Below are 26,436 nucleotides of genomic sequence, written 5' to 3'. Positions count from 1 at the left end.
CATATGCATGGCAACAAAACGCTCTCGCTCGCAGCTGCACTGGGCTTCCTGCCAGCGTGAGTGACTCTGATTCCCATACAGCGGAGGGGAAAAGATCACACAGGGCTTGTTAGAATCAATGTGTGATGTTAACTGATGTGCCTGACCTCAGATCAGTCGAGGTAAAAATCTTGATTTTTATGACAGCGAAGCTGGGACTGCTTGTCAGCTCATTTGTTCAGGTGTCATAAAAGGGTGCAACAAAAGTGACATGTTTTGTGTGGGCATATACTGACTTAAACTTTGTTAACCCTTTAGTCATTTACTAAACTGGGGAGACGTTTTATAAAATAGATTAATTAATCATAAATTCTGTGCAATTAAACCTCAGAAAAACAGGGTACGGTCCAACAATACTACACTGTATAATTGTATATTTTGTCTAATTCAGATTCTAAGTTTGATATTGTTTAATGTTACAAATTTTCTTTGAGGAGGGGGGAAAGGGACGCACCCTACACAAGGGTGCCTCATTCCAAAAAGTTTGGATTAGGCAATGTTCATTTAAGTTGGCCAAGAACAAATTGCATTTTTAATACAATTGTAGATTGAATACTAATACACCTACCTTACATGCAATGCATATTTTTATAAGTCTGCAGAAAAACATACCAGGTGTCAAATTCAGGATTAATCTTTAGCTCATTTACATTACTAATGTACACTCGCCTACTGTAAAGGATTATTAGCAACACCATACCAATACTGTGTTTGACCCCCTTTCGCTTTCAGAACTGCTTAATTATAAGTGCCATTGATTCAACAAGGTGCTGAAAGCATTCTTTAGAAATGTTGGCCCATATTGATAGGGTAGCATCTTGCAGTTGATGGAGATTTGTGGGATACACATCCAGGGCACAAAGCTCCCGTTCCACCACATCCCAAAGATGCTCTACTGGGTTGAGATCTGGTGACTGTGGGGGCCATTTTAGTACAGTGAACTCATTGTCATGTTCAAGAAACCAATTTAAAATGATTCGAGCTTTGTGACATGGTGCATTATCCTGATGGAAGTAGCCATCAGAGGATGGGTACATGGTGGTCATAAAGGGATGGACATGGTCAGAAACAATGCCCCAGGTAGGCTGTGGCATTTTAATGATGCCCAATTGGCACTAAGGGGTCTAAAGTGTGCCAAGAAAACATCCCCCACACCATTACACCACCACCAGCAGCATGCACAGTGGTAACAAGGCATGATGGATCCATGTTCTAATTCTGTTTACGCCAAATTCTGACTCTACCATCTGAATGTCTCAACAGAAATCGAGACTCATTAGACCATGCAACATTTTCCCAGTCTTCAACTGTCCAATTTTGGTGAGCTCGTGCAAATTATAGCCTCTTTTTCCTATTTGTTGTGGAGATGAGTGGAACCCGGTGGGTTCTTCTGCTGTTGTAGCTCATCCACCTCAAGGTTGTGCATGTTGTGGCTTCACAAATGCTTTGCTGCATACCTCGGTTGTAAAGAGTGGTTATTTCAGTCAAAGTTGCTCTTCTATTAGTTTGAATCAGTCGGCCCTATGACCTCTAGCATCAACAAGGCATTTTCGCCCACAGGACTGACGTATACTGGATGTTTTTCCCTTTTCACACCATTCTTTGTAAACCCTAGAAATGGTTGTGCGTTAAAATCCCAGTAACTGAGCAGATTGTGAAATACTCAGACCGGCCCGTCTGGCACCAACCATGCTCAAAATTGCTTAAATTACTTTGAGTGTATATATACTGTTAAGCACTCTCTTCTGATTAACAAATTTGGCTATTGCACTATTTTCTCTGCCATACAATAACATTTGAGTGAATTGTGTGCTTTAAACGTTGTTACAGAAGTTCTGTTGCAAAATGAGCTCCACAAAGAAATGAGCCCAACATCAGTGCCCAATATCATTGAAAAACCTCTGACACCATTGCTGTCTGGTTAAATTTGCTGATTTGACACATTACAAATTGTAACAAACATTTTTTCAACATGCCAACCAACTTGCTCTAAGGATGTTGACTGATGGTCACGTACTGTAACAAAAAACGTGCATGGTTATCTAAATATACGAGCTGGCTTGTCTTACCCCGCTCATGTGTCCGACAATATGAGATCATAGCACACACCTGGTGGATGAAGACCTGGGCTCCACGCGGGCTGAGCAGCAGGATAGCTCTTCTGAGCGTGTCTCTGTAACGGTTGAGCTCCTCTGTGCGCATAGAGGTGAACAAACTGGAAAACACACCGCTGATGTTCCTGTCCACGCGCTGTAGTGACACATCGAGACCCTGCCGGGATGTCTGGTCGAGAAAGCCCTGGAGACCACGGATATCTGTAACACAGGAAAAATGGGATCACATACCAAACTAATCTGATCAATAATGTTCAAATCCTTATATCTGATGCATATGGATTGAGACCAAGAGGGTTGTGACGTTAGTCCATGCTTAAATTGGCAGTGCTTTAATTGTGCTTAGATGAGATCTAGGCCAGCCGAGCACTAGTAGTCTCAACATAATGGGAGCTTGGACCAGGAACATATAGGAAAGTATTTATTTTCATGATGTTGTAAAGCACAAACCCAAATGACCAGGCATTTGTTTTGATAATACAGGCAGTGAAGTTTTGATAGGCATCAAACAATCCAAGGTTCCTGGCCATTCAGACAGGCATCAGTGCTATTGGACCTAACTGTATCGAAATCATAACCCTAAAATATTCACAACAAACCCAGTCTGCCTCCATTTGTCTCTGTTCTAAGGTTTCAAACTATTTGGAAATTTGACGCTACTTTACAATTCAAACAAAATACAGTATATTGACCTCTTGAGAGTTCACTTTAATGAGTGAGATCTCAGATGATCTATGATGGGTTAGTAATTTAGATATATTCTGTCCTGCAGTAGCTCTGGTGTTTCAGGAAGTGTCTGAATGCCACGTGGCTGCCTATTGTGTCTCACTCTGGGAAGCAAATTGCCCATCACGCCCTCTCAGTAGCAACTAATTGACAGACAGAAATAAAAGCTTTTATTGAAATAAATGAGTGACAGGCTAAACTAGCTGCAAAATTGCACAAAAGAAGAACTGGAATGACACTCAAAGTTGTATTATTGAATATTGTGGCTATACTCATATCATCCAAAAAATTTAAATTCTGTCAATTTTACTCACCCTCATCTGTATTTTGACGAACACAAAAGAAGATATTTTGATAAATGATAGTAAGCACTGTAAGCTGCTGTAACCATTGACTTCCATAGTAGGAAAACAAATATGGAAGTATTGTGATAAATGAAGAAGAATATATTTTGATAAATGATAGAAAGCACACAGCTGGTGGTACCCATTGAATTCCATCGTATTTGTTTTTCCTACTATGGAAGTTAATGGTTACAATCAGCTGTTTGCTTACCATCATTTATCAAAATATCTTATTTTGTGTTAAAACACACAGGTTTAAAACAACATGAATATGAAATTGAAATGATTGATAAATGATGAATTTTCATTTTTGGGTGAATTATCCGTTTAAGCATTTGTTTTTTATTTTTGGGAAATTTGGAACATTTGGGACACAAAACTAAACCAACTTGTTTAGTTTTGTTTGGAACCAGCTGTGTTAAAGTTTATTTTGCTATTACAAGACAAACTGCAAAAAATTTTGCCAGTTCCATCCAGACTCGTAACCGCGACAACGCACGTGCATTCGTTAAAACTGTATAAGCATTTTAAAATGCATTTATAATATAGATTGATTGTATTCCAATTTTTATGACATAGCAAATGGCCTTGTAAGAAATAATTTAATAATTATGTTTCTGTCTGCAATTTTTTTTGTGCTTTAATTGTATGTCATTTGTCAGTTGTTATTGTTCTCATATCAGATGATTGCCACTTTTTCTATAAAGAACAAAACTTGAAAGCTGAGATTTCAAATTGATCTACACAACCCTAAAGTGTCTTTATTTTTAACATCAGTATCTCTCAGCCCAAAAAGTTTAGCAATTTTTTTGAAATACTAGAGTACATCAGGGATAAGAAATGTCTGTGGATCAAATCCTTAATGGCATTTTAATATAATAAGCTCTTATTAGAATTAACTTTTGTTTTTTAAAACAAATGCATTAAAATAATGATATTTCAATCATGCCATAATTTACATACTTTTCTGTCATTCCAAGCTTTTTTCAAAGATGCAAAGATTGTTTACTTTCACTGAACGTAAGCACTTTCTTAAAAAGCACCTCTCTTAAAAGCAAAAAAAAAATTGTCCACTTGGATGTTTGCTGTATTTTAGTCTTCAACACCATACAATAGTTTTGTGTGAAGAAAAGTCTGAGACCTAAAAAAGTAAATGTCACAAAATAATTTGTTTACAAATAGTAATTGTTTTGCCAATTTGAATAAAGGACACAAGAGAACCAATTATGTTTGCCATTATGCCTATGCAGTAGTATAATATAGCAGTGTGAACTACATTTAGGACACATTTATTGTGCTTTTTAACTTTTAACTGTATAGACTTGTAATTTTTTTTCCAACTATTCCTTTTAAATTTAGATAAATAAGTACATTGCAGCGATATGAAAAAATCCCTTCACAAGATTACAAACAAATGAATAAAAGTTTACATTTTTACATCCAAATAGTCCAGCCTACCATATGGACAGCATCTAAAATGTTTATACCTGTGCAGTCTGCAGTTCTGTCTACAGCAGAAACTGATGGCTTCCGTGTATTCATTACATTGAACACAGCCATATTCGCAAACAGAGAAGTTGGGTTGACAGGTGAGACAGTGTGTTGGCTGCTTTAGCTCTAAGCTTCAGTACCAGCTGTTGAAATCCCAATGAAAATTAACAAATGCACTTATGGGAAATCATAATGAACAGCATAAGAGATCATAAAAGAGCAGAGGCACCGAAAACACCCCAGAAAATGTGTTTGGTCCCAGTGGAATGCTCTTAGGGGAGATGAGTCAGATGATGCCCTCCATTCCCATGTAATTCCTTTGCTTTCCTCATACAATTTGACCAGAAATAAGAAAAACATTTTGCAATTTTGCAATTGTGTGCTGGGCAATGGGAGTCATTATGAGTAATCCTACAGTCACACATACACACACACCAACAGGTTGGTATCAGAATTGTAGTAGAACTGTGGGACTGGCAGAGAAAATATGGCTGACACAAGGAGAGGCATTAAGAGAAACACGAGAGAAAGTCAGCTGAAGTGCATATGACACATACACATCTCTCCTCCAAACCAATCATTACAACGAATAAAACACCTGCCCATATGACAAATAAGTGGCTTATTTAAAACAACAGATGAAAGCGTATAATTTAACTGCACAATTTTCACTGTCCTTTACTATTGCTGCTTGTCAGTTGTACAACATGACTTTAATGAAATGCATAAAGCCTGCAACAAACTGAACAACATCAACAGATGTTGATCTCAGACTGGGTTTTGAATATTTTGCTACACTTTGGTCTACACTGAACTGATCATTCGAAAGAATCACCTAGACTGATTTATTAAAGGTAAAATATCTATGATATTTGCATACAATTTTTTATACAGTAAAATATGAGCAAAGTGTTATTTTGTTCACATATACTTATATCCGGCTGGCGTCACGTCCACATTATCGGCGTATGACATCATAATATTGCGAGAGCACAAAAGCAGTATTGAGTTGCTCTTAAAAGATGTCGCCGATTGATCTGCGCCGCGCTGCCTGCAGAAGTAGAATAGTAGCATATTTTTCTATAAAGCCACTCTGTTGGATTATGTTATAACATAAGGGTTAAACAATTTAGTTAACATCTTCCAGGCAGACTGATATCCAGTCACAATGGAGGTGAAGACTACAACTTCAATCATTCCCTGCTCCTTCAAATCAAGCTACACCATTGTTTTTGTATGGCGACCTCTAAGAGTTGAAAATTGCACATTGTGCCTTTAAATATAATGCTTATAATTTGAAAGCACTGTGTCATACAGACTAGATTCGAAAATATGAATAGTAAAAATAAGAATGTACAGTATACACGAGCAGTTTAACATGTCATACATTACTGCACTCGATGTCACACGGCCCACATATGGTGCAAATTGATGACACTGAGGATAAGATTAATCAAAAAAGCAATTCAATCGCCCGGGAGACACTGGATCAATACTCTAAGTAGGAGAATGCAACGAGTGCAAAGTTTAACCATATAATCCAATACAAGCCAAACAACCATACTATTTCATTCAACTCACATTCTTCATAAGAAAATCTTTAACCACCTATGCCACAGTTACTGTAGAAAAGAAAGATTCAGAGGACAATCATACTGATTTACACAAATATATCTTAAAGGTGCCGTAAGTGTAAAACTGTATTTACCTAGGCATAGACAAAAAATAAGAGTTCTGTGGTAATGACATATCGTAACCCTCAAACACGATTGTTTCCTAATTTTTTTGTAAACCGTGTGCATGCAAAAAACAGGCAAATCTCAACATAACACAGAATGTGATGTTACAGTTGTGATGTTATTACAAAGCTAAAAACAAAAGTCAAAAGTTGTGACTGCTGAGTGAGCACTATATGCTATTTAATGCTATATGCTAGCATTTAGGCTGAGGTTCTATCTTGACGTAACAGCAGTGGTGAGGGCAGATATTTTAAACTGAGTGGACCTTGGTGAAATAGGGTGGACCTCAATGCCTACTCTCAAAGTACATACTTTTACAAGTAGTAGTGGTTAAACGGATTACATAAAATTTTTGTTTTTTTGTTTTATTGAGTCATGGATTGAATCATTTTCAGATTAGCAAAAAAAGGGGTTGGTTAAAAATAAAATAAGAAAAAAATATATGCATATAAAATAGAAAAGATCAAAGTTACAAATGAAGTAAGGTTTAACAGTAGTATTTGGGTACAGAAATATAATCAAATTAATATTATAAAACGGGCAGTTCTGGTTCTTCATTCTGATTGGTTGAAACGCGTTCTAAGCCGTGATAAAATACACCGGTAACCTCACGGTTCAGACCACATTACATAAGTATCACTGCGCCACTGACTGCGTATTGATTTATGAAAATAAACACCACAGTCTTAAATCATATTTTTAATTTGTCTACAATTGCACTATTAATGGCGATATCCAGATGAATGTCAATAAATATTGTTGAGTCATCTCGTCGATAAAGAGAAAACGTTGTCTGAGGATTTTATAACTCAAGTTCACATGTCCGCTATTATCCACTGGGTGGCGATCTTACCCAACTTAAACACTGACGCATTCACTGAAAACACCGTGTAGTACTGTTCATGGCTCCGTCTGAATCTGATCTCTTACTAAAGTTCTTCACAAAAATGGAATTATCTCCGCTTTTAATAAAAAAATTTGAGAGGTGATAAGAGATCAAATGAAGGTAGGATTAAATGTTTTTTTTGTTTGTTTTTGTTTCAAAGCGGATGGTCTGTTCTTTCATTTGATATTTTATGTTTATATAAAGAAGATAATTTTTTGGAAGGCATTAAACTATGGCAACTTAAAAAAAAAAAACGCTGACGGGGAAAGAGTTCAGCATGCTTCCAAGCATATTTGATCATCACTTCAACAGTTGCACGATATAAATGTTAATGTATAAATTAGATGAATGGTGATTTATAAAATAAACACCACAGTCTTAAATCATATTTTCATTGTGTCTTTGCTGTGTCTGTGTTGGTTGGGAACTGCGCTCTTTTTCAGTCACACTTGATTCTGAGGAACTACTTTGTTTGGCGGAAGAGTAATATTTGTACTAATATAATTACAACTTTTTTGGGTTTTATTTTATAAAATCCCGCTAACGTTATGCATATGAAGTAACCGTTTTATAAACGCAATAAACCCCTCGAAGCGTTGGGTTACCAGTGCATTTTATAACAGCTAAGGGGGTTTAGGCACTCCGCTTCGCGTCGTGCCTAACAACGCCCCTTAGCTGTTATAAAATGCACTGGTAACCCACTGCTTCTCGGGGTTTATTGCTTTATTAACCAGGGTTTAAAGGGATCGACCAACGCGACTTCCGGAGAACGAACCCGAAAACATGTTCGGGACGTGTCCGGCGGAACTGGCACGAATGGGTGATTTCTTCTCCTTTCCCACAAAAAATATTTGGGTGGACACCTCATCAATGTGCCACCCAAAGCTCAGTTTTTAAATATCCAATCCCCTGAAATATAAATGAGCAACTAACTGACATCAAATCGCAAACAGGTGTTCTTTTAGTTTATTAGCGTTATGTATTATGTAATATTTCTTATTGTAATGTGGTGATTTTAAAAAAGTTCTGTTCAGAAATTTCCAGTGGATTCAAATTCATGCAGGTGAATAACAGATGATTGCTACTTATTCCTCAATAAGAAATCTGTTTCAATTATAAAAGCAATGTTTACCCAACACGCGTTTCTGTATCAAAATGCTTAACAAATTCTGTTCAGAGCAGTAATTAAGCCCATAATTGTTATTCTCATTCCAGATGACAGATTGACATTTCTTCAAATGAACATTGACGGTTCTCACTTCATTTTAAAATATTTGAGTTATGAATTATACAATTGTACGGTGATAACAGTACTTAGTGTTCAGCTTGCAGTATGACAGTTAAGAAAAAGCTGCGTGCCTGTGTTTATGCACTAAAGCATGGCTTGAGTTTGAATTGTAGAGACGTGTATTCCTGTGTCGAACAAGCTGTCAGGACCATCTGGCCGAGAGAGGGCATTCTGGGGGACACGTGTAGACTCGCTGTGATGTCATCTGTCTGTCTGTGATGTCATTGAGGCATGCTTAGAGGTTTGCCCAGCCAGTGCAACATCTGTCCGTTCATGGGGAATGGACGAAAATGCTGTATTACAAGATGAAGATGTTGAATCTTAATGAGGAAACAGATGATCCTTATTAGTTTCAAGTATTATATCTAATTAGGTGAACGAGTATGCGGTTGGGCACATAGCTGTGAAATTTTTATGAAGTAAACAGATCTACTCTAAGGTAGAGGGGCAGAGCTATGGGAAATTAGGCAGCTATTATAGGTGGATAAATGCAGACGGCGAGGAAGCTAACCCTATTATTTTTATATATTTAGCTTTTTCAACTGTACAACTGTAAAATCTTACATATAAACACGTCTACATTATTTAACTTTCGAAATCTTTAAAATGTAGGTAAATAATAAATGACATGTTAATGATATTATTTATTTTAGAAAAATAATAAACTTGTAATTTGTTTCCTAAACATTTTTTATTTATTTAGGCATGCTCAGAGTAGCCACCCTTTCCTGAAAATTTGGGACACATTTTAAACAGTTTCTTAGCTGCTTATCCCAATAGACCCCTTTATCGCCCACGTCACTGTGATGTCACCACTCTAGCTGGAGGCAAAAAATAAGTAGGAACTCATAGCCGGCGCGCTAAAAGTTTGAGGTTTTGACTTTAAAATTTCATCTTGATGTGTTTTTGGCTGCCAGAATAGAAGGAACAGCACTTTTGGTTCAAAACTAAAGTTTTACCGGATCACGGCAGAAATTCCTTCACAGAAATCAAGAAGACAATTGTGGTTGAATGCAATACAGCGTACAGACTGGACGGAGACGATCATAAATAATGCTTGTGTATCAGGTAATATAATCTATGCATATGTACTGGTGTGTTGGTTATCTAGTACAAATCAGCATGTTTCTGTTTTATAGGCGAAAAGTCACCAACCGCGCTATTGTTTAGCTTAAATGTTAAACAAACATACAGCGATAGATGTGTGTGCCATCGTTTGAATGATCTCTTAAAATAATCTTAATTGCTAATAATAGTTAGCCCAATGATAGGTTACATTAAACAATAAGAATAAGCCTTGACAAAATTCCCGAAACCACCCGAAAGTAATTCATATGTTGTCTAGGAAATATCCAAAATCATGAGAATTAATTTACAAAAATAGCTGTCACGGGCCCGCAGAATCAGTGACTGTACATATTCGGACAGATTCGAAACTTCTTCTGCATCCATGTTTAATAAATCCCTCCTAAAACGTGCTAGTTTAAGCTTGTCAACATAGCCTCTGCGGCTCTTTCTGCCTCCAGCTAAGCCCCGCCCACACAAATACGTCACAATGTTTACCAACTGTAAAAGGGTCTATAAGCCCAAGTCATCTTGGATGAATGAATATGCACAAATCTCAAGTAGGCTAAGTGTAATATATATATATATATATATATATATGTTTTAGCAAAGATTTAATCATCATTCATATTTTGTTTATTTTTGCTTTCTTTACAAACAAAAACTACAAGAACAATTTGTATATAAACTTGTCAAATTAACACATCTTGAACTATTTCAGAATTCTGAAGTCTTAAAGTCAGTAAATTAAAATTAAAAGTTAGGATTTCATTTAGTTTATGAGATCCTGTAGATTTCTGCCATTGTTCAAAATGTTTTTTTTTTAATACCACATACAAATCTCCTGTATTTTACCGTTGCAAAAAAACAAGAAATCTAGTGGTAACATGGTGGATTAAGATCATGAGAAACTGTATGAATTTTATGATGCACGCCCTATCATAGCAATGCTAAAATCATACTGAAGAGGCATTGCTAAGGTGAATAAGACTTAAGTGCAGTGTGTGCATTCTCCTCACCAAGGGTCTCTGCATACCTACAGGATATCTAGGTGACACATCAAACGTGACCAGCCTGAGAGGAACAGTCATGCGTAATAGGATTAAGCGGATTTATGTGTCAGTGCTCTGTATATTCCCAGTGTTGCTCTGTAAGGGTTTCTCATCGCCTACAAAAACTTTACTGACCCCTGGGGCCACCTCTCCGAAAAGACCCTTAAGAGAGCAAACCATCCACGGCTAAACCTCCCACAGGCGGCTCTGCACTGGGGCTTTTGTATCCGTCTTGAGCTTTGCACTTTAGCGACGTCAGTTTGAAGGAGACGGCACTAAAATCTATTTCTGTTCTCTCTGATGTCTGGAGCTTCAGTGGTGCCCTTTAAAACCGAACAATGACGTTCTGTTGGCACCTTGTTTCATTACGGCATGGCCCTGCAGATATTTCCTGCTTAAGATGCAGTGCGGCGTTGACTCACTCTGAGGAGAAAGAGGCTTTCCATGCACAGGTCTCAGATGCCCTTTCCCTAAAGCTAACAGTATCCTACTGGGCAGTATCCTTCTGGGCCGTTACTCTCTGAAAAATCAGACACAGCAGTAAGAAAAAAGACAAACGTGTTTTTAATAGATAACTGAAATAAAGGGAAGAATCACCCTCACAGCTAATTTTTTTTAAATGTGAGGTATCTACCCATTAAAAGCTCACCTCCATGATGTGAGGATGTTGTGTGGGGTCACCAGGGTAGTTGCTAGGTGACTGAAAAGAGCCGACCCACAAGTTTCCATGACATTCAGATTTTTAGAAATGGCTCTCATAGCCTGTTCACAAAGTCCCTTTAGGGAACTTGCCATGATAATTATTGTGGTTCATTGTATTTCAGATAAAGCAATCCCTAAATGGGTTGTGACAACAACATGTGACAACAACATGAACTGTTACAGGTCGCTACATGTGTTAATCATATTGTTTTCATCCTGTCTAAATACACTAAAGAAAATCAGGGTCAAACAATTGTGGAAAATGTTTATATTTAAACAACTAAGCATTTTAGGTTAAAACAACACACAATGAGTGTGTTTAAATGCACAGAATAAGGGGATAACTATCAAAAATCTGCTTATTGTAGAAAACTGTTTTCATGCGTTTACATGCAAATCAATAAGTCGGCTATGCAGACAACTGCATTTATATGGGACTTGGAGAATTGTCAGGTTTCTCACAGGCAGTGACGTCACCACCTATACTTCATAACAAGCCAACGGCATATCTGTCTTAAGCTGTACTGTTGTATCTCTTCTTGTGTGTGCAGAACCTGTAAATGTAACACAAGCTTCAATTTTAACAGTTTCTCTGCCAACTGCTTTAGTCGAGGGGAGACTTTTATGCGTTACTTTGCGCTTACGCATTTCACATTTATCTTTCACACGCGGAGACATGCACACATGGACAAAACCTGGAGAAAGCCGGTTAAGTTGTTTACATGCCACGCGAAATTGGGGTAATGAGCAAACAACTACCTGTGCCGATTGGTTTTTGCTTACAGCATTTATAGGCTTTCCCAGATGAAAAGAAACTGTTTTACACGATTGCATGACCCCACATGTTATCACTTTATTAAGCATAATCGGCGTAATGGATGTATTCACACCAGCTGTGGTAGAGGGGGCGAAAATGCGCTATTTGCACGTAGTTGGACGCTTGAACATTTGAGTTTACTCACTTCTTTCGTGCGTGAAATTCTAGTCATTTGTGACATTCACGCAGAAATTGACATCATGGGAAGGGCTTCAGCGACTTCGCTGAGACTCCGCTCGCTTCCTGTAATCACGTCACTACTACAGCAAGTTCTTGATTAGTTAACGCAGCGCGTAAATCTGCCAAAATTCAGACTTTTTGACTCACGCGATTGTTCGCTGAAACAATCAATTCGCGCGGAATGCGCCATTCACGCGCACTGCATAGCAGTATGCCAAGTCGTGTCTTTGCATTGACTTAACATGTAAATCACTCGCGCTTGCCGCCTCTACCGCGTCTGGTGTGAACCCTGCATAATGCTGCATTTACACCAGCTGCGGTAGAGGCGGTAAGCGCAGGTGATTCACATGTTAAGTCAATGCAAAGACGCGATTACACGCAGATTATTATCCTGTGGCGTGGTACATGCGGTAAGGGTTCCGCGCAAATTGAGCATTACAGTGGGAAACGCACAAGTTGAAAAAACTGAACTTCAGCGGATATTCGCGCCGCGTTAACGAATCAGGACCTTGCTGTAGTAGTGACATGATTACAGGAAGCGAGCGGAGTTGCAGAAGCCCCTCCCATGACGTAAATTTCTGCGTGAATCAATGACTCGAATTTCACGTGCAAATGAAGCAAGTGAACTCAAATGTTCAAGCATCCAACTACGTGTGAATAGCGCGTTTTTGCCAACTCTACCGCGTCAGCTCAGCGTCGCACCGCGTCGAGTCGCGTCTAGGACAACTCGGAGGTATTGTAAACCGGAAGTGCACATTAAATAGCGCGAGCTTCGTCAGATAGCGTCTACTTCAAAATGCAAAATATACATTAGCAGCCAATGTTAATCGTTAATGATTTGGGACATATATGATGTTATTTAATGTTAAACTATGTGAGTGGCGCTGTGTGGCGCGACAGGGATTTGAGCAACTTCCTGAGTCACAGCTGGGCGGCGCCGGTGTGTGTATACTCATAGAAAACAATGTGTTCGTTATTTTTAGAACGGTGCGTCACGGCCGGTGTGCGATCCCCTTAAGAGTGCATGTAAAAAAAGTGCCATGTTTGTCGAGTATGGAACGCAAACTCAACATGTGCCAAGTTTAACCCATCCCAGTGAGTAGTGAACACACACTGCAAGTCTTGAACACACACAGAGCAGTGGGCAGCTATCCATCCAGTGGCTGAGGAACAATTGGGGTTATGGTGCCTTGCTCAAGAGCACCTCAGTCACAACCTGTTGGCTGTGTGACTCGAACCAGCAACTCTCAAGTTACAAGCCAGACTCTCTAAGATTTGCAAAGATTTTGCAAATGCACTCCACTAATAAGCAAATGCATGGATACACACACAAATACATCAATAACATCACCACCAAATATCTGGTTACACTTCTCCAGCTAATTATTCAGTCGGTGCTCAGGGTTTGATTGGGAGGCAAGTTGCATTACAAAGCTGGTAATAACACAGAAGCACAGGCAGCAGCCTTAAGCAGTGTCTCATTACTGAAGCATCAACAGTCATTGAGCATTCACTGGATGGGTGGATAAAGATGTGAAAGATCTCAGTTTTTCTATGCACTCAGCAATGCGTCACAAGTCCTCTATTATAAATCTAGCAATTAAATATAGAGAAGGGCCTCTCTTGTAACAGCCGGCCCCAAATAAAAAGCTTCACGTACATGTTGCCCTTAATTAAGGTGAATTTTGTTGGATCACGGAGCATGCTCTCACAGAAATGCATAATTATTATATGTCTGAATGTGTACAATGTGAATAGAGTACAAATAATAGAAATAAAGCAATACTAGGCACCACCCCTAAACCTTTAAGGCACCAAAAATTTTTGTTTTTCATTATCAGAACCCTTTGCAGCACTTTAATTGTTAAAAGCGTATTGCTGTTCGCCTGGGGTGACATCGACAAATCATGCGTACAAGTGAAAACATCTGTTTTCTTATGTATAGTAACAAAAACTCTATAACATAAACTATATATATGGCACAACACTCTTTTGCCCCCTCCTGCTCTACTGTATATCACATGATGCACAATCACTGATGGCTTTTCCAATATTTCATTATTCCCCCATCAGTAAGGCTGCTCTAGAGTAACTGCCCTAATGATTTTTGTCTTCATTTCGTTCTTACATTCTTGTCAAAAAAACGTAATTTTTTGGTGTAAAAACATCTTTTCATATATCGAAAATCTTTTGTACTTCATATTCTGTGAAACATCAACGGTGTCAGCATCATAAAAGATTAAATAATGATGCAGGATGACATTTTATCGGATGGAAACCACTTGGAACAGACTTGATGGGGCTTCAGTTTTGTCAAAATCATTTTAGAGTGAAAACTTTAGGGACTAATGGGACCAAAGTGACATAAAGAAGCTGTAAAAGCCTGAAATGTTTGGTCAAAAAGCATCTTTAGCAAACTACATTTACAGTTACATGATGCAAGCAGGGGCGAAAATCTCATCTAAATGTTGGGGGGGACAATAAACATAAAATTTTTCAAGAACAATTTTTGAAGGGGACACCAATAATACAGGCAAAATTGTACTTGCAAGGAAATTGGTACAGATAGAAAACGTTTCTCTTTCTCTATGAACGGACGCAAATTTAATTTTAATACATATGAATGCAGAGGTGAAAAGAGTAATACAATTTTCTACTTAAGTAATAGTAAAGTTACTTTAATAATATTTTACTTAAGTAAAAGTAAAGTTACTGGTCTAAAAATCTACTCAAGTAAAAAGTCATTTTAATTTTAAGAGTTACTTTTTTACAGCGGGGAGAGGTTTCTAGTATAGTTCACAAAGGAAGGATATATACATCTCAAACTATGTTTTTAATTGTAAACATCTCTACAATTAAAGTGCAATAACAAATGTTAATAAAATAAAAAGCTTTTTATAACTAAGAAACATTTATGGAATTATTTAATGATTTTTACAGGTGAGTTATGCACTTTTGAAGCAAAAATAATATGAGGTCAGCAGCTAGTAAATACAATCATTATATGAAGGTTGTAATTGATGTATTGCTGGTAACATACATTGTTATTAAACTATATACATAAATGAACATATAATGAGATGAGTGCCATGGCTATACACTATACATCCTTTACACGTTTATTAGCTCCCAGACCTGTGTACCTGATGTCTTTCAATCTATCTCTCTCGCGCTCTCTCTCTCTCTGCAATGTCTAATGATCTGCGCATTCTCGAGGACGTTCTCAAGTTGTTTGACTTGACGCGAAGCTGCTAGACCTCGGAAGATAATGCGCATGTATTAAAAATGCATCGTGCAAATTAGCGGTTAAACACGGTCGGCAATTCTCAAACTCCGTACTCAAGAGCATGAACCCTACCTGAATGAAACAATCGCTTTGCGTCAATGGCCAGGGGTTTCTTTCGTAAGAATTGAATTGAGGGTCTGCATTAGCCTGCGCCTGTCTCGTCCCTCTCCATGGTTCTTTTTGCGCGTTCCCCCGCCCATCAATCAATCATCCGACCGTGGCGCGTCTTTATCACCTTACTTTTTTATTTATTTTTACTCAGTAACGGATATGATTTAACATGTAGCGAAGTAACCAACAATACTTTAAACATACTTAAGTAAAAGTAAAGTACAGATTTTAAAAACTACTCAAAGTAAAAGTACACAAAAAACTCAGTTACAGCAAGGTGAGTAAATGTAATTTGTTACTTTCAGCTCTGCCTCACCTCTGCATGAATGCATAAAAATGTTTTCTTGATCGTTTATCTGCTTCTGTTCTCAGAAAACGAAATATGTTCATGTTTATATGTCAAAATAGTCCAGTTTTAAAACATATGAGGATAAACTGATAAGTGATGGGAAACGTTGTATTGTATATAGCTTATTAACGCGTCGGCTCCGTACACTTCTCTACCACCGGAATGTGTGGTGGTGAGGTAAAAGGGGCGTGGGCAGTGGACCAAACCACTGTGAGGCAAGGGAGGGGGAATCCAAATATTTAAAACGTTTTTTTGTTGTTGCTCCGTTTGCATTTGTATTGTTTCACTTCTTACACAACTAGTTTAAGTATTATAAATCATTAAATTATTTTCAATACACATATTCTAATGATAATTTAGGGGGGACAACCCTCAGATAGGGGGGGTCCTGTCCCCCCCGACCCCCCCGGGATTTCCGCCCATGGATGCAAGGTCAGATTTATATGAACAGGTGTGGGCAGCGTTTTCCAGTGTAGTCACCTTGTGCGTGTCGACAGATTGAATTGCTATCTGATTGGTTGTAAGCAACAGACTGTGAGCACATTTCATTTACACCAAATAAATGTGTCTATGCAAAATGACTTTGATCTGCTACATGGAGTTCACTTCTGTGATGTTGATGATGTTGATATGGCTCATAAAACGTGTCAATTGTAAGCTCCTCAAATTCTATATGCTGATGTAGTTCTGTCTGCAACGAGTAAGAGTGAACCATACAGCCTGAGCATTTACACTTTACCTATTTGTATCGTGTATGCATTTCAAACCACCTCATGGTCCATCTACTGTATCTGTCCTGAGGAACATATGTTTTTTTTGTTTTTTGTTCACACATAATAAACATGCACCTCCTAATTAAAAAGCAGGTACTGTAACCAAAAAAATATTGGATGCAACATGATTACAAATATGTTTTTGTAACCTTCTAAGACATCACATTTTTTGGTGTTGTTTGCACCATAATACTTAATTCTGTGTAACTGGAACTTGTTGTTCACAAATGTGGACAATTACACTGCTTCATGTTCAAAGAAAAATATCTGGTTATTATATTTATTGGTTCTTCTGAAAAAAGAAAAACCAAAGCTTGGGACTTAGGAGGTTAATTATTATTTTAGCTATATCTGTCTTTCCCTATTCAAATTGATGGCACCTTAGTCTTGCATTACTTAAATAACTTAAATAACTCTACAACAAAGTTTGTTGTGCTTGAAACATTTTAATTATGACCATGTAAGACATCTAATAAGCAGGAAAAAATAATTTGTTAATATTTACTGTATACAGTCACTGAAAAAATCAAGAGACCACTCTTGTTTTGCATTTAATCATAATTTCTACACGTACTGTGACATTTTAGTCCAGTGTCTGTTGAATTCCAACAAAAGCAAACCTCACGAGTTACAGTAAGGTCACCCAACAGCCAAGTAAAAGACTGGGAGAATGCCAAGGGACCCATGAAAGATGACTAAAAACGACTAAATGTAACCCCCGTTTAATAAAGATGTTGTGTCGAGTATTGACATTAGGGACATTGGGAGCCCCAATCACCAAAAGGCCAATGAAATTGGTGAGTGGTATTTGCATCCAGTTAAGAAGGTGGATACACCACTCACTCAGATTAGTGCTGCTGATCTAAAAAATAGATTGGGACTCCTATGGGCAAATTTTCGTATCACTCCACACAACATCAAAGTGAGTGACAGAATGGGCATCAGGGTTATTTAATAAAATATTCATTTTTGAATCGTTCTTAAAGTACATGTTAAAACATTAGAACTGTAGTATGTTGTTTAAAATGAATATTAACTTCTTTGCAGTATCTGAAAGCATTGCATCTTTTTGTTAGGTTTCAATTTTCTGTAAATAAAAACATTATCTTTTTAAGAATTTGGCAGAAATGTTGTCTGTAGTTGACAAATAATAATTTTACTTAAAACATATATACCTAGAAATATTAGGGGAGAACGGGGCACAACCTAACGCTTTTTGACTTTGGCTCTGTCATTAAAAAATATTTAAGTTAGATTAATATTTTTTACCCAATCAACACACACATCTTTGCTACAAATGAACACTTAAATGCTTGTTTGTGGGGGACCTACCGTAATCCTATTATACCAAATGTGACAGGAGTGCAATTGTAAGTGGGGTTCATTGTAACAAACAGATGGTTTGTTGTAACACCTGCTAGAAAATTTAGTTTAAACACAAATAATTAAATCAAATTCTGTCTATGTACTAAAGGTGGATATTGTTTATATATCTGCTTATAATAGATAGATATCCACACATTCATCCATCCATGATCCTTCATCTAATCATCCTTGTGTAATGCATCAAATGATAAATGATAGGAGTTGCTGACATGTTTCAAAATGGTGCTGTTTTAGGTAACAAGAGTGATTAAAATAATATAAGTTTGGATTTGGTGACTTACACACCCAACTCAGAAATCGAAAAAACATAAGACGACGTAATGTACTTTAATGCCTCCAAACAGTCTTTGTTCAATATCTTAACCCAAACACATCAAAACTTTTCACAAATTTACAGGAGATCAGTAACAGAAAAAGACCAAAAGCACAGATTGCTCAACCCTGTAGAAATATGTAAAGCAGCTGCGTTACAATTAACCCTGGGTAAATTTGTGCAAAGCTCACACCTATGTTTAGAAAAACTGAAAATAATCTTTGAAGTGATCTCTTATTTATCCACAGAATCGTTGTCTCAGAGCCTCATTTGTGTCTTTTTCTGGATAGTTGTAGTAAAAAGACAATAGGAAAAAACAGTAAGAAAATGTCACAAACCACATTCAAACTCAAGTAGCCCTCTTGAGCTTTATTGAAGAACATGTAGTGGTTTTACCACTGAAGCATGCTGTAAGCTCATCGTGTGTCAGACTGTAACATTTGACTATTTTTCTGCAGGTTCTTTGGAGCAGTATGATTCTTTCCTGACCAGTTGTCAGACATTCTTCTGGGAATCCCTGAACTTGTCTTGAGTTCAACATTTATGCATTTGGCAAATGCTTTCATCCACAACCCTTATATAGTGCATTCAAGGTATACATTTTATCAGTTTGTGTATTCCTAGAGAACTGCAATGCAATGCTGTCATCATTCACAGAATGTTTTTAACAGTATGAAGGATGATTTTACATCCTTTAGACAGCTTTTCACAGGTAGGGTCACATACACAGACAGACATGTACGGACATGTATTAAATAGATGCAAAAGGACAGGTAAATGTTTTTGAGAGTTCAAATTCAGTGCCAGCTAACCTCAAAGTCTGCAGTGAGTTAATTGACACAAATAGAAAAGATTTACAAAGCAAGTGAGCCACCAATAATGAATGCAGGGCCTGGCAGGTTAAATAGGATTTAAATTGAATCTAAACAGGAGTGAAATTTGTGGAACCTAAACAAATGCTGTAATCATTCTCCAAACAAAGACTAAATCTGTAATAAACAGCCTAGAAAGGGGGTCGCACACCAGGCTCAGCGCTGCGTCGCGTCTAGGACAACTCGGAGTTATCGTACATCAGAAGTGCACATTAAATAGCGCAAGCTTAGTCAGATAGCGTCTACTTCAAAATGCAAAATAGACATTAGCAGCCAATGTTAATCCCTAACAATTTGTGACAAATATGATGTTATTTAATGGTAAACCATGTGAGTGGCACTCTGTGGCATTTGAACAGTGTCCAGAGTCAAAGCGGACAGCAGCCGACAGGCGTCCATTCATAGTAAATAATGTGTTCTGTTTTTAGATTCGAAGTGCGACCCCCTTAAGCATTGGAAATACTTGCAAAAGCATAAAGAATAGCATATAGACCGGGTTTAATATTGTAAAAGCCATGTATTTAAGTAACAAAACATTTGCACCTAAATAACATAAGACTCACTGACTGCATGACTTTCAATATTCAAAATAAAAGATAAGGAAATAATTTTTAATAGGTGATCTTTAGTTTTTTCTAGCATCAGTTTTTTTTTAAAATAATCTCCTCATGTGCTTTGTCATTGCATTGCAGTAGCTTTGTTACGCTTTACTCACAATGCACAGTAGGGCTGCTTAGAGATCAGGAAGGCAGAAAATAAACTTCACATGATTTTTACATTAAGATGTCCTTATTCGGGTGTCAGTATGCAGTATAAATTTTAGATTATTTAAATGTATAATAACACTGTAACAAGGACACTTTAAAACAAAACATATCTGTCTGTTCTTTCTATCGTCTTTTCCCGGTGACTGTCAAAGTCAAGCATACCTGCAAATGTTAGAAATGCTCATGAAAGTTTTTGAATTATGAAGCTCTCAGATCCATTCAAGAGGTACTTAAAGAATGCTGGAAATCTGTACGTTATGACGTTACCATACATCTCAAGATCACGGTTTGACTGCCTGTTGGAGTGCTTGTTAAGACAGCATTTATTTCAAGAGTTTCATTATTACTGCCGTTTATGTTTACAATAAGGTGTTAAGATGTAAACATACCACTAGCAGTTTGTAAGTGTTCTACTGCTTTTTATATTTACAAATGTGTGTAATTCATTGGCAGGTACTGGATAAAGTGCAGACAGAAGACTGACACAACGCTGCAGGTAACTTTACCTTGAGAACACCACTGCAGTAGAGACATTTTTAAGAAGATAAAAAGACATCCTGTCGCAGTGGTCAGCAGGGTGTGTGACTGGATTAAAGAAACATTGGTGTCGGAAGCAAAAAAAAAAAGGATGGGTTCAAAGCATTTATTGGAGTAGATGCCATTTTCTTGTATTCTTGTGTCTTTTAATTCAACAATTGCTTGTATAGCTTACCTTGTCGAGAGTAAAGTTGGTGAAAGTAGTGAAAACATGAAATGGATTTTCATTTATATGGACTCTAAATGAGCCAAGTTGAATGGATTTGATGAGGGAGCAGCGTGGAAGTCAAGCCTGTAGCTTAAATGCGGAACAGAGTTTAATTTATTAGGGTATTCCTTCAGTGCTGGGGTCTCCAACCCTGCTCTTCATGACTTTCCGTCCTGCAGATTTGAGCTTAAAACAGGTGAAGCAGCTAATCAAGGTGTTCAGGGGTGCTTGATAATTACACACAGGTGTCTTGGAACTGAAATCTGCAGGATGGTAGCTCACCAGGAGCAGGTTTTGAGTGGATATGATTTGACTGACAGCGCTCTGCAAGTGAATAGTATATGAGCTAAATTAGAGGAAAAAGTGAGTGGGTCCAATATCATTGATCTTATAAAGTGGGTGGGTCTTTTCCGACACCCATGCTTAAAAATGACATTTCTGTGTGAAACCATCATTTAAAAAGGAAAAAATAATGTAGGGTGGGTTGGTTTTATCAACCAATATTGAAATGATCTATGCTGGGTTGTTTTAACCCATTGTTGAGTCAAATAAAAATTTTCTGGGTTAACTTCAGCCCAGCTGCTGGGCTCATCCCTTTTTGACCCAACACTGGTTGAAAATTACCCAGCATTTTTTAAGTATATGCACTCCAATAAGCCATAAATTTACAATTATAATAAACTTGATTGCACATAATTTCCAGTTTTCGTCAAAACCATTGCATCTTTTAATGACTTAAGTGTGCTTGGGTTCAGATCATAAAGTGTCGTGTGGGTTCGGACCAGCAGGGGAGGGCGACAATCGCACTCATGTATCATTCGATACAGTTTTAGCACAGTGTGAGTAAGACCTTTATGGCCTCAGGATCATGAACAGAAAATATTACAGATTTCATGATACTTCACACAATTTTATGAAGAATTACAATCAAATGCTTTAATAAAATGTTTATAAGTCATTTTGGATTAAAGCATTTGGTAAATGAATAAATGTAAATGTAAAATCAAATCATTGTCATAGCAAATATGCTCACTCCCGGTGGGCCAATAAAAACAAATTGCATGCTGAATATATTTGCATGTCTTTAATTGAATCCGTGTGTTTTACACCATCAACAGAAAAGCAACAACAATGTTCAATGCATCACAGGAAACCAAGTATTTGAATATAGCAAAAGAAATAGCATGTAAAAAAAATCACAGATAGATTGAAAAGATTATTCGATATGTCAGACCAACCTGATCTCACGAATTTCCGTGGCATAGTCACGGAATTTTGTGCTCATTTTTCCGTGGCATTCTCACGGATCTCCGCATTTTTCCGTGGCCCTGCTACGGACTGTCTTTTTCCGTGGCATTCTCACGGATTGGTTACTCAACTGTTTTGTCCTATTTTCTTACCATTTTCGCTTCGGTTTAGGGTTAGATTTACATGAAATGACATCCCTACCCAAACCCAACTCTAACCCCAACACCAGGCGACAATTGTTTAAAGTTATAAAAATATAAAAGAATAAATCAGAAAAAATAGTATAAACCAATAGTTAAAGTGACATACTAACGCAAACACCAAATCTAACCCTAAACCGAAGCGAAAATGGTTTGAAAATAGGAAAAAGCAGTTGAGTAACCAATCCGTGAGAATGCCACGGAAAAAGACAGTCCGTAGCAGGGCCACGGAAAAATGCGGAGATCCGTGAGAATGCCACGGAAAAATGAGCACAAAATTCCGTGACTATCCCACGGAACTTTGTGAGATCATGTTGGTCAGACACTCTCTTGTTTACATGTTCACGCTCACTGAACAAATTCACAGATAAGATACTGTAATCAATGTTGCGTGCATTGAACTGAACGTATTAAATATGGACCCTTGGCACCAGGCCATCTTGAAATCCCTGAGATATTAATATGCTTCTAAAATTTACACTCTGAGAGAGACAGTGGTGTCAATGAGCATAAAAGAGAAGAGAGCGAGGGAGGTATGAGCTGGGATTGTGGTAATCGCGAGGATCTGTCCGTCTCCTAGTTACAGCCTTTCAAAAAGAGTGATTTATCTCCCTCGCTCCTCTCGGTGGCAATGCACGCCTGCAGGAGGGCTTCACCACAGGGATGATGGGTTTGAAGGACACAACTATTTTCTGACTGGGGTGGCCTGCTAAGGCATTCACTACTTTACCATAGAGAAAACAAGCCCTTATACCATATTCCACAGATGGTAGGAGCAGTGCCGGTCTAGAAACTAGGCAATAGTTACACTTTAATATCAAGGTGGCAGTAGTCAGCGGTAGTGATGGATGTAAATGTCTCAAATGGAGTGAATGGTGTTCAATCATACAATTCAATCATTTTATGGAATCTTTTCTTAAAGTTTGCAGAGCATTTTCGGGCATTTCTATGTAAGCTAGTTCAGCTGGTTGTACAGACCTTATAATGTATTTAAATTGCACTGTAGGAATGAAATGGAAAGGTACAAATAGCATTTGCACATGATAGCCCTGTTTCAGAACCTGAAGAGATGTCCTCTCAGTGGTTTTGTATTTTGTTTTAAAATATTAAAATGCTGTTGTATTAGCAATTTTCATGCATTGTAAAAAATAAAAAGTTGAGTAAACTTAAAAAATAAAGCTACAAAACTTTGGCTACAAAGCTTTTTTGAGTTTATTCATGTTTGAATTTTTTGTCAAACCATATATTAAAGTGCACTAAACATCTTGCTATAAATATTTATATATTTAAGTTCACTTAACGTATGCTTAAGTTGACTGAACTTAAATTGTTAAATGAATTACTTTGCTGTTCATATAGCGTATTAAATACTAGTAATGGGAACGAGACCGCCTATGCAGAGTCCGAGTCAAGACTGAGTCCGTTGGTTTTCAAATACAGTCAAGTCTGAGTCAAGACTGAGTCGAAATCGAGTCCTTTAGGCAGTGCCGGTCTTTCCTATACGCAAATTACGCATTTTGCATAGGGCCCCGGACCACTAGGGGGCCCCCTTGATCTCAGAATTTTTTAAAACCATTATACCAAAGAGAAATTATTATTATGTTTAATGAAAACAAGACGCTATAATTTAAATAATTTGCAAACTTCCGAATTTATGCGGGTTTTTAAAAATACTTAATGATTTCTTAAATCACTGATATGTACTCGGACAACATGCAGGCAGTTTCTCAATCCGAAGGCTGCAGCCTTCAGAGGTCACATTTGTAGGCTGCATATGCGTTATAAAAACTTATTTCAGAATATTAACAATTATAATGTTGACTATTATTCTTAGTTAATGGTTAATTGTTAAATAAATAAACGGCTCTGATGGCAGTATCTTTGCACCATGGGATGTCATTTTCAAATAATGCCCGTCAACATTGCATTTTATTATTATTGTTATGTGTTGTGTGTTTTTTTATATGAACATAAAAAATGCGTTGGCCTCGAGGACTCGGTCTGAATTATAAGTCGTTCTCCTCCCACTGGGCCACCGAGTCAAGACCGAGTCTTTGAAGGAACAAGTCCGAGACGAGTGCGAGAAAGCAGAAATCGATCTCGAGACCAGTCTCGAGTACTATTATACACTAATATTTAATACTCAGAGAATGCAACGAATTGACCCCATCAATCATACAATGTACAATGTCTTTAAAAGGGTCCATGTTTGCCAAAGCACACAATGATTACCTAAATGGTTACAGAAAACTATTATTTACAACAAAATAACAACAGTTATATATAAATAACGTTACCTGTGTTACAGCCAAAAGTAATATATTTCTGTAATTGCATTACTTTTGTACACTGATGCCTATTGTAAGAATTTGTGTGGTGAAGGACTTTTGTATATCTGTTTTAAATGAGTCACCTTGAGTTTCCATTTTTGTTATAAAATAGGGACCATATGTAAATAAGTACCTGGCATTCCTTGTTTTGTTGGAGTGTTGTATTGTAGTCAAGTTCAACTCAAGTTGGAGTCAAGACCAAGACCAAAGATTGAGTGTCAAGTCCGAGTCAAGATGATCTTTGGTCTTGACTCGGACCTGAGTTGGACTCGATTACAACACTGTTTTGTTGTATGTGTAACTTTCCAGCAAATTTCTATAGCGTTGAGACAAACAAAATCTACATTCAATGCCATACGTCCCATCTGCTGTAGAAAATGCTCAGTCTGTATAACAAGAAAAACAATAAACTGTCATTGTCTCTGGGAAGCAAAGCTATAAAGTGTTGTATCTTTTACGAGGACAGTCAGCCTCCTTAGAAGATATCCCTACAGTATGTACACAGACAGGCCGAGCACTGCTTGTTTTAGTGATAGGCATAAATTTGATAAAGTTTAGACAACTAGCTTACCCAAGACATCTTACAAAGCTAAGGGCATATTTAACGTGATGTTTGAGTTCTCTGTGATTGATGAGATGAGACTGAGGGAACGATAACCTCTCAGAAGATATAATGACAAATGTAATGATGCATGAGTCTGAGTATTAATATGCTGCATCAAAAAACAGGACTACTTGAAAAACTCTTTTTCTAGTCTTTGCCTTAAAATGATCTGCTGACCATCTGAAGATTATATCACAAACAATACAAATACAGTACTGATTAAATAAATAATATAAATGTTTTTGAAAACAACCTGATTGGATAATTGACATACTGTATCCTTAGTGGCCTCACTTTATACGGTACTCCACTTTGAATTTTGAGTCTGATTTCAAATGTGATATTACACTTTTGTTTTCACATGTTTTTCTTTAGCACCAATCCACCCATGAGTAATGATCCTCAGAACTAGAAACTTTCAAATTTCTAACTACAAACTTTTGCTACCAGGCATTAGCTCCATTATTGAAGTGTATATGTGACCCGAGCTGGCAAAATGAGTTTGAATGAACAAATTTTTTAAGGATCTTAATGGGCTAATGTTTATGTTTTTCCAACATTAAACCAAACATTTAATTAAGATATCTATGGGAATTCTATGGGAAGTCAAAACTGTTATTTTTAAAACTGTAACTATGTGTGTTTATATCAGGTTTGTGCACTTGTTCATCTGTGTGCATGCTTCGGATCTGTCAGTCAGCGCGAGGAAATCATTTTCGAGTCTTGTCACTCTTAATAATTATTTTAATATCAATTAGGTCCTGAATTTTATCTCTCTTAATAACTATTTCAAATTTTTGCAAGTTTTAAAAATAAAACCAAAATGTCAGACGTGCATGTGTATAAACACACCTTTGTATTAGATTAAACATTTAGGACAGTAAACCTCTCAGAAACTGTACAAATAAAGATCATTCAAGATGTTTAATGACTATTTAAAGCATTGGGATCACTAAACAAGTGCTTAAAATGTACTTATTTAGTAAATCTGATTAATATAAATTTTGCA

The 26,436-nt window shown here is 37.2% G+C and overlaps 1 protein-coding gene across 1 annotated transcript in view; it reads right to left on the bottom strand.

Annotated features, from left to right (window-relative positions):
• Positions 1-26,436, bottom strand: part of grid1b (glutamate receptor, ionotropic, delta 1b) — a 414,521-nt gene that overhangs the window by 151,762 nt on the left and 236,323 nt on the right. The window contains 1 exon segment of the mRNA XM_065242651.2: positions 2,149-2,354. Coding sequence (XP_065098723.1) covers positions 2,149-2,354 — 206 coding nt within the window.

This window comes from Paramisgurnus dabryanus, chromosome 1 (assembly GCF_030506205.2).
Source record: "Paramisgurnus dabryanus chromosome 1, PD_genome_1.1, whole genome shotgun sequence".
In the NCBI taxonomy this organism is placed as follows: Eukaryota; Metazoa; Chordata; class Actinopteri; order Cypriniformes; family Cobitidae; genus Paramisgurnus; species Paramisgurnus dabryanus.
Note: the sequence above shows the minus strand (reverse complement) of the source record. Positions and strands in the feature narration are given on the sequence as shown.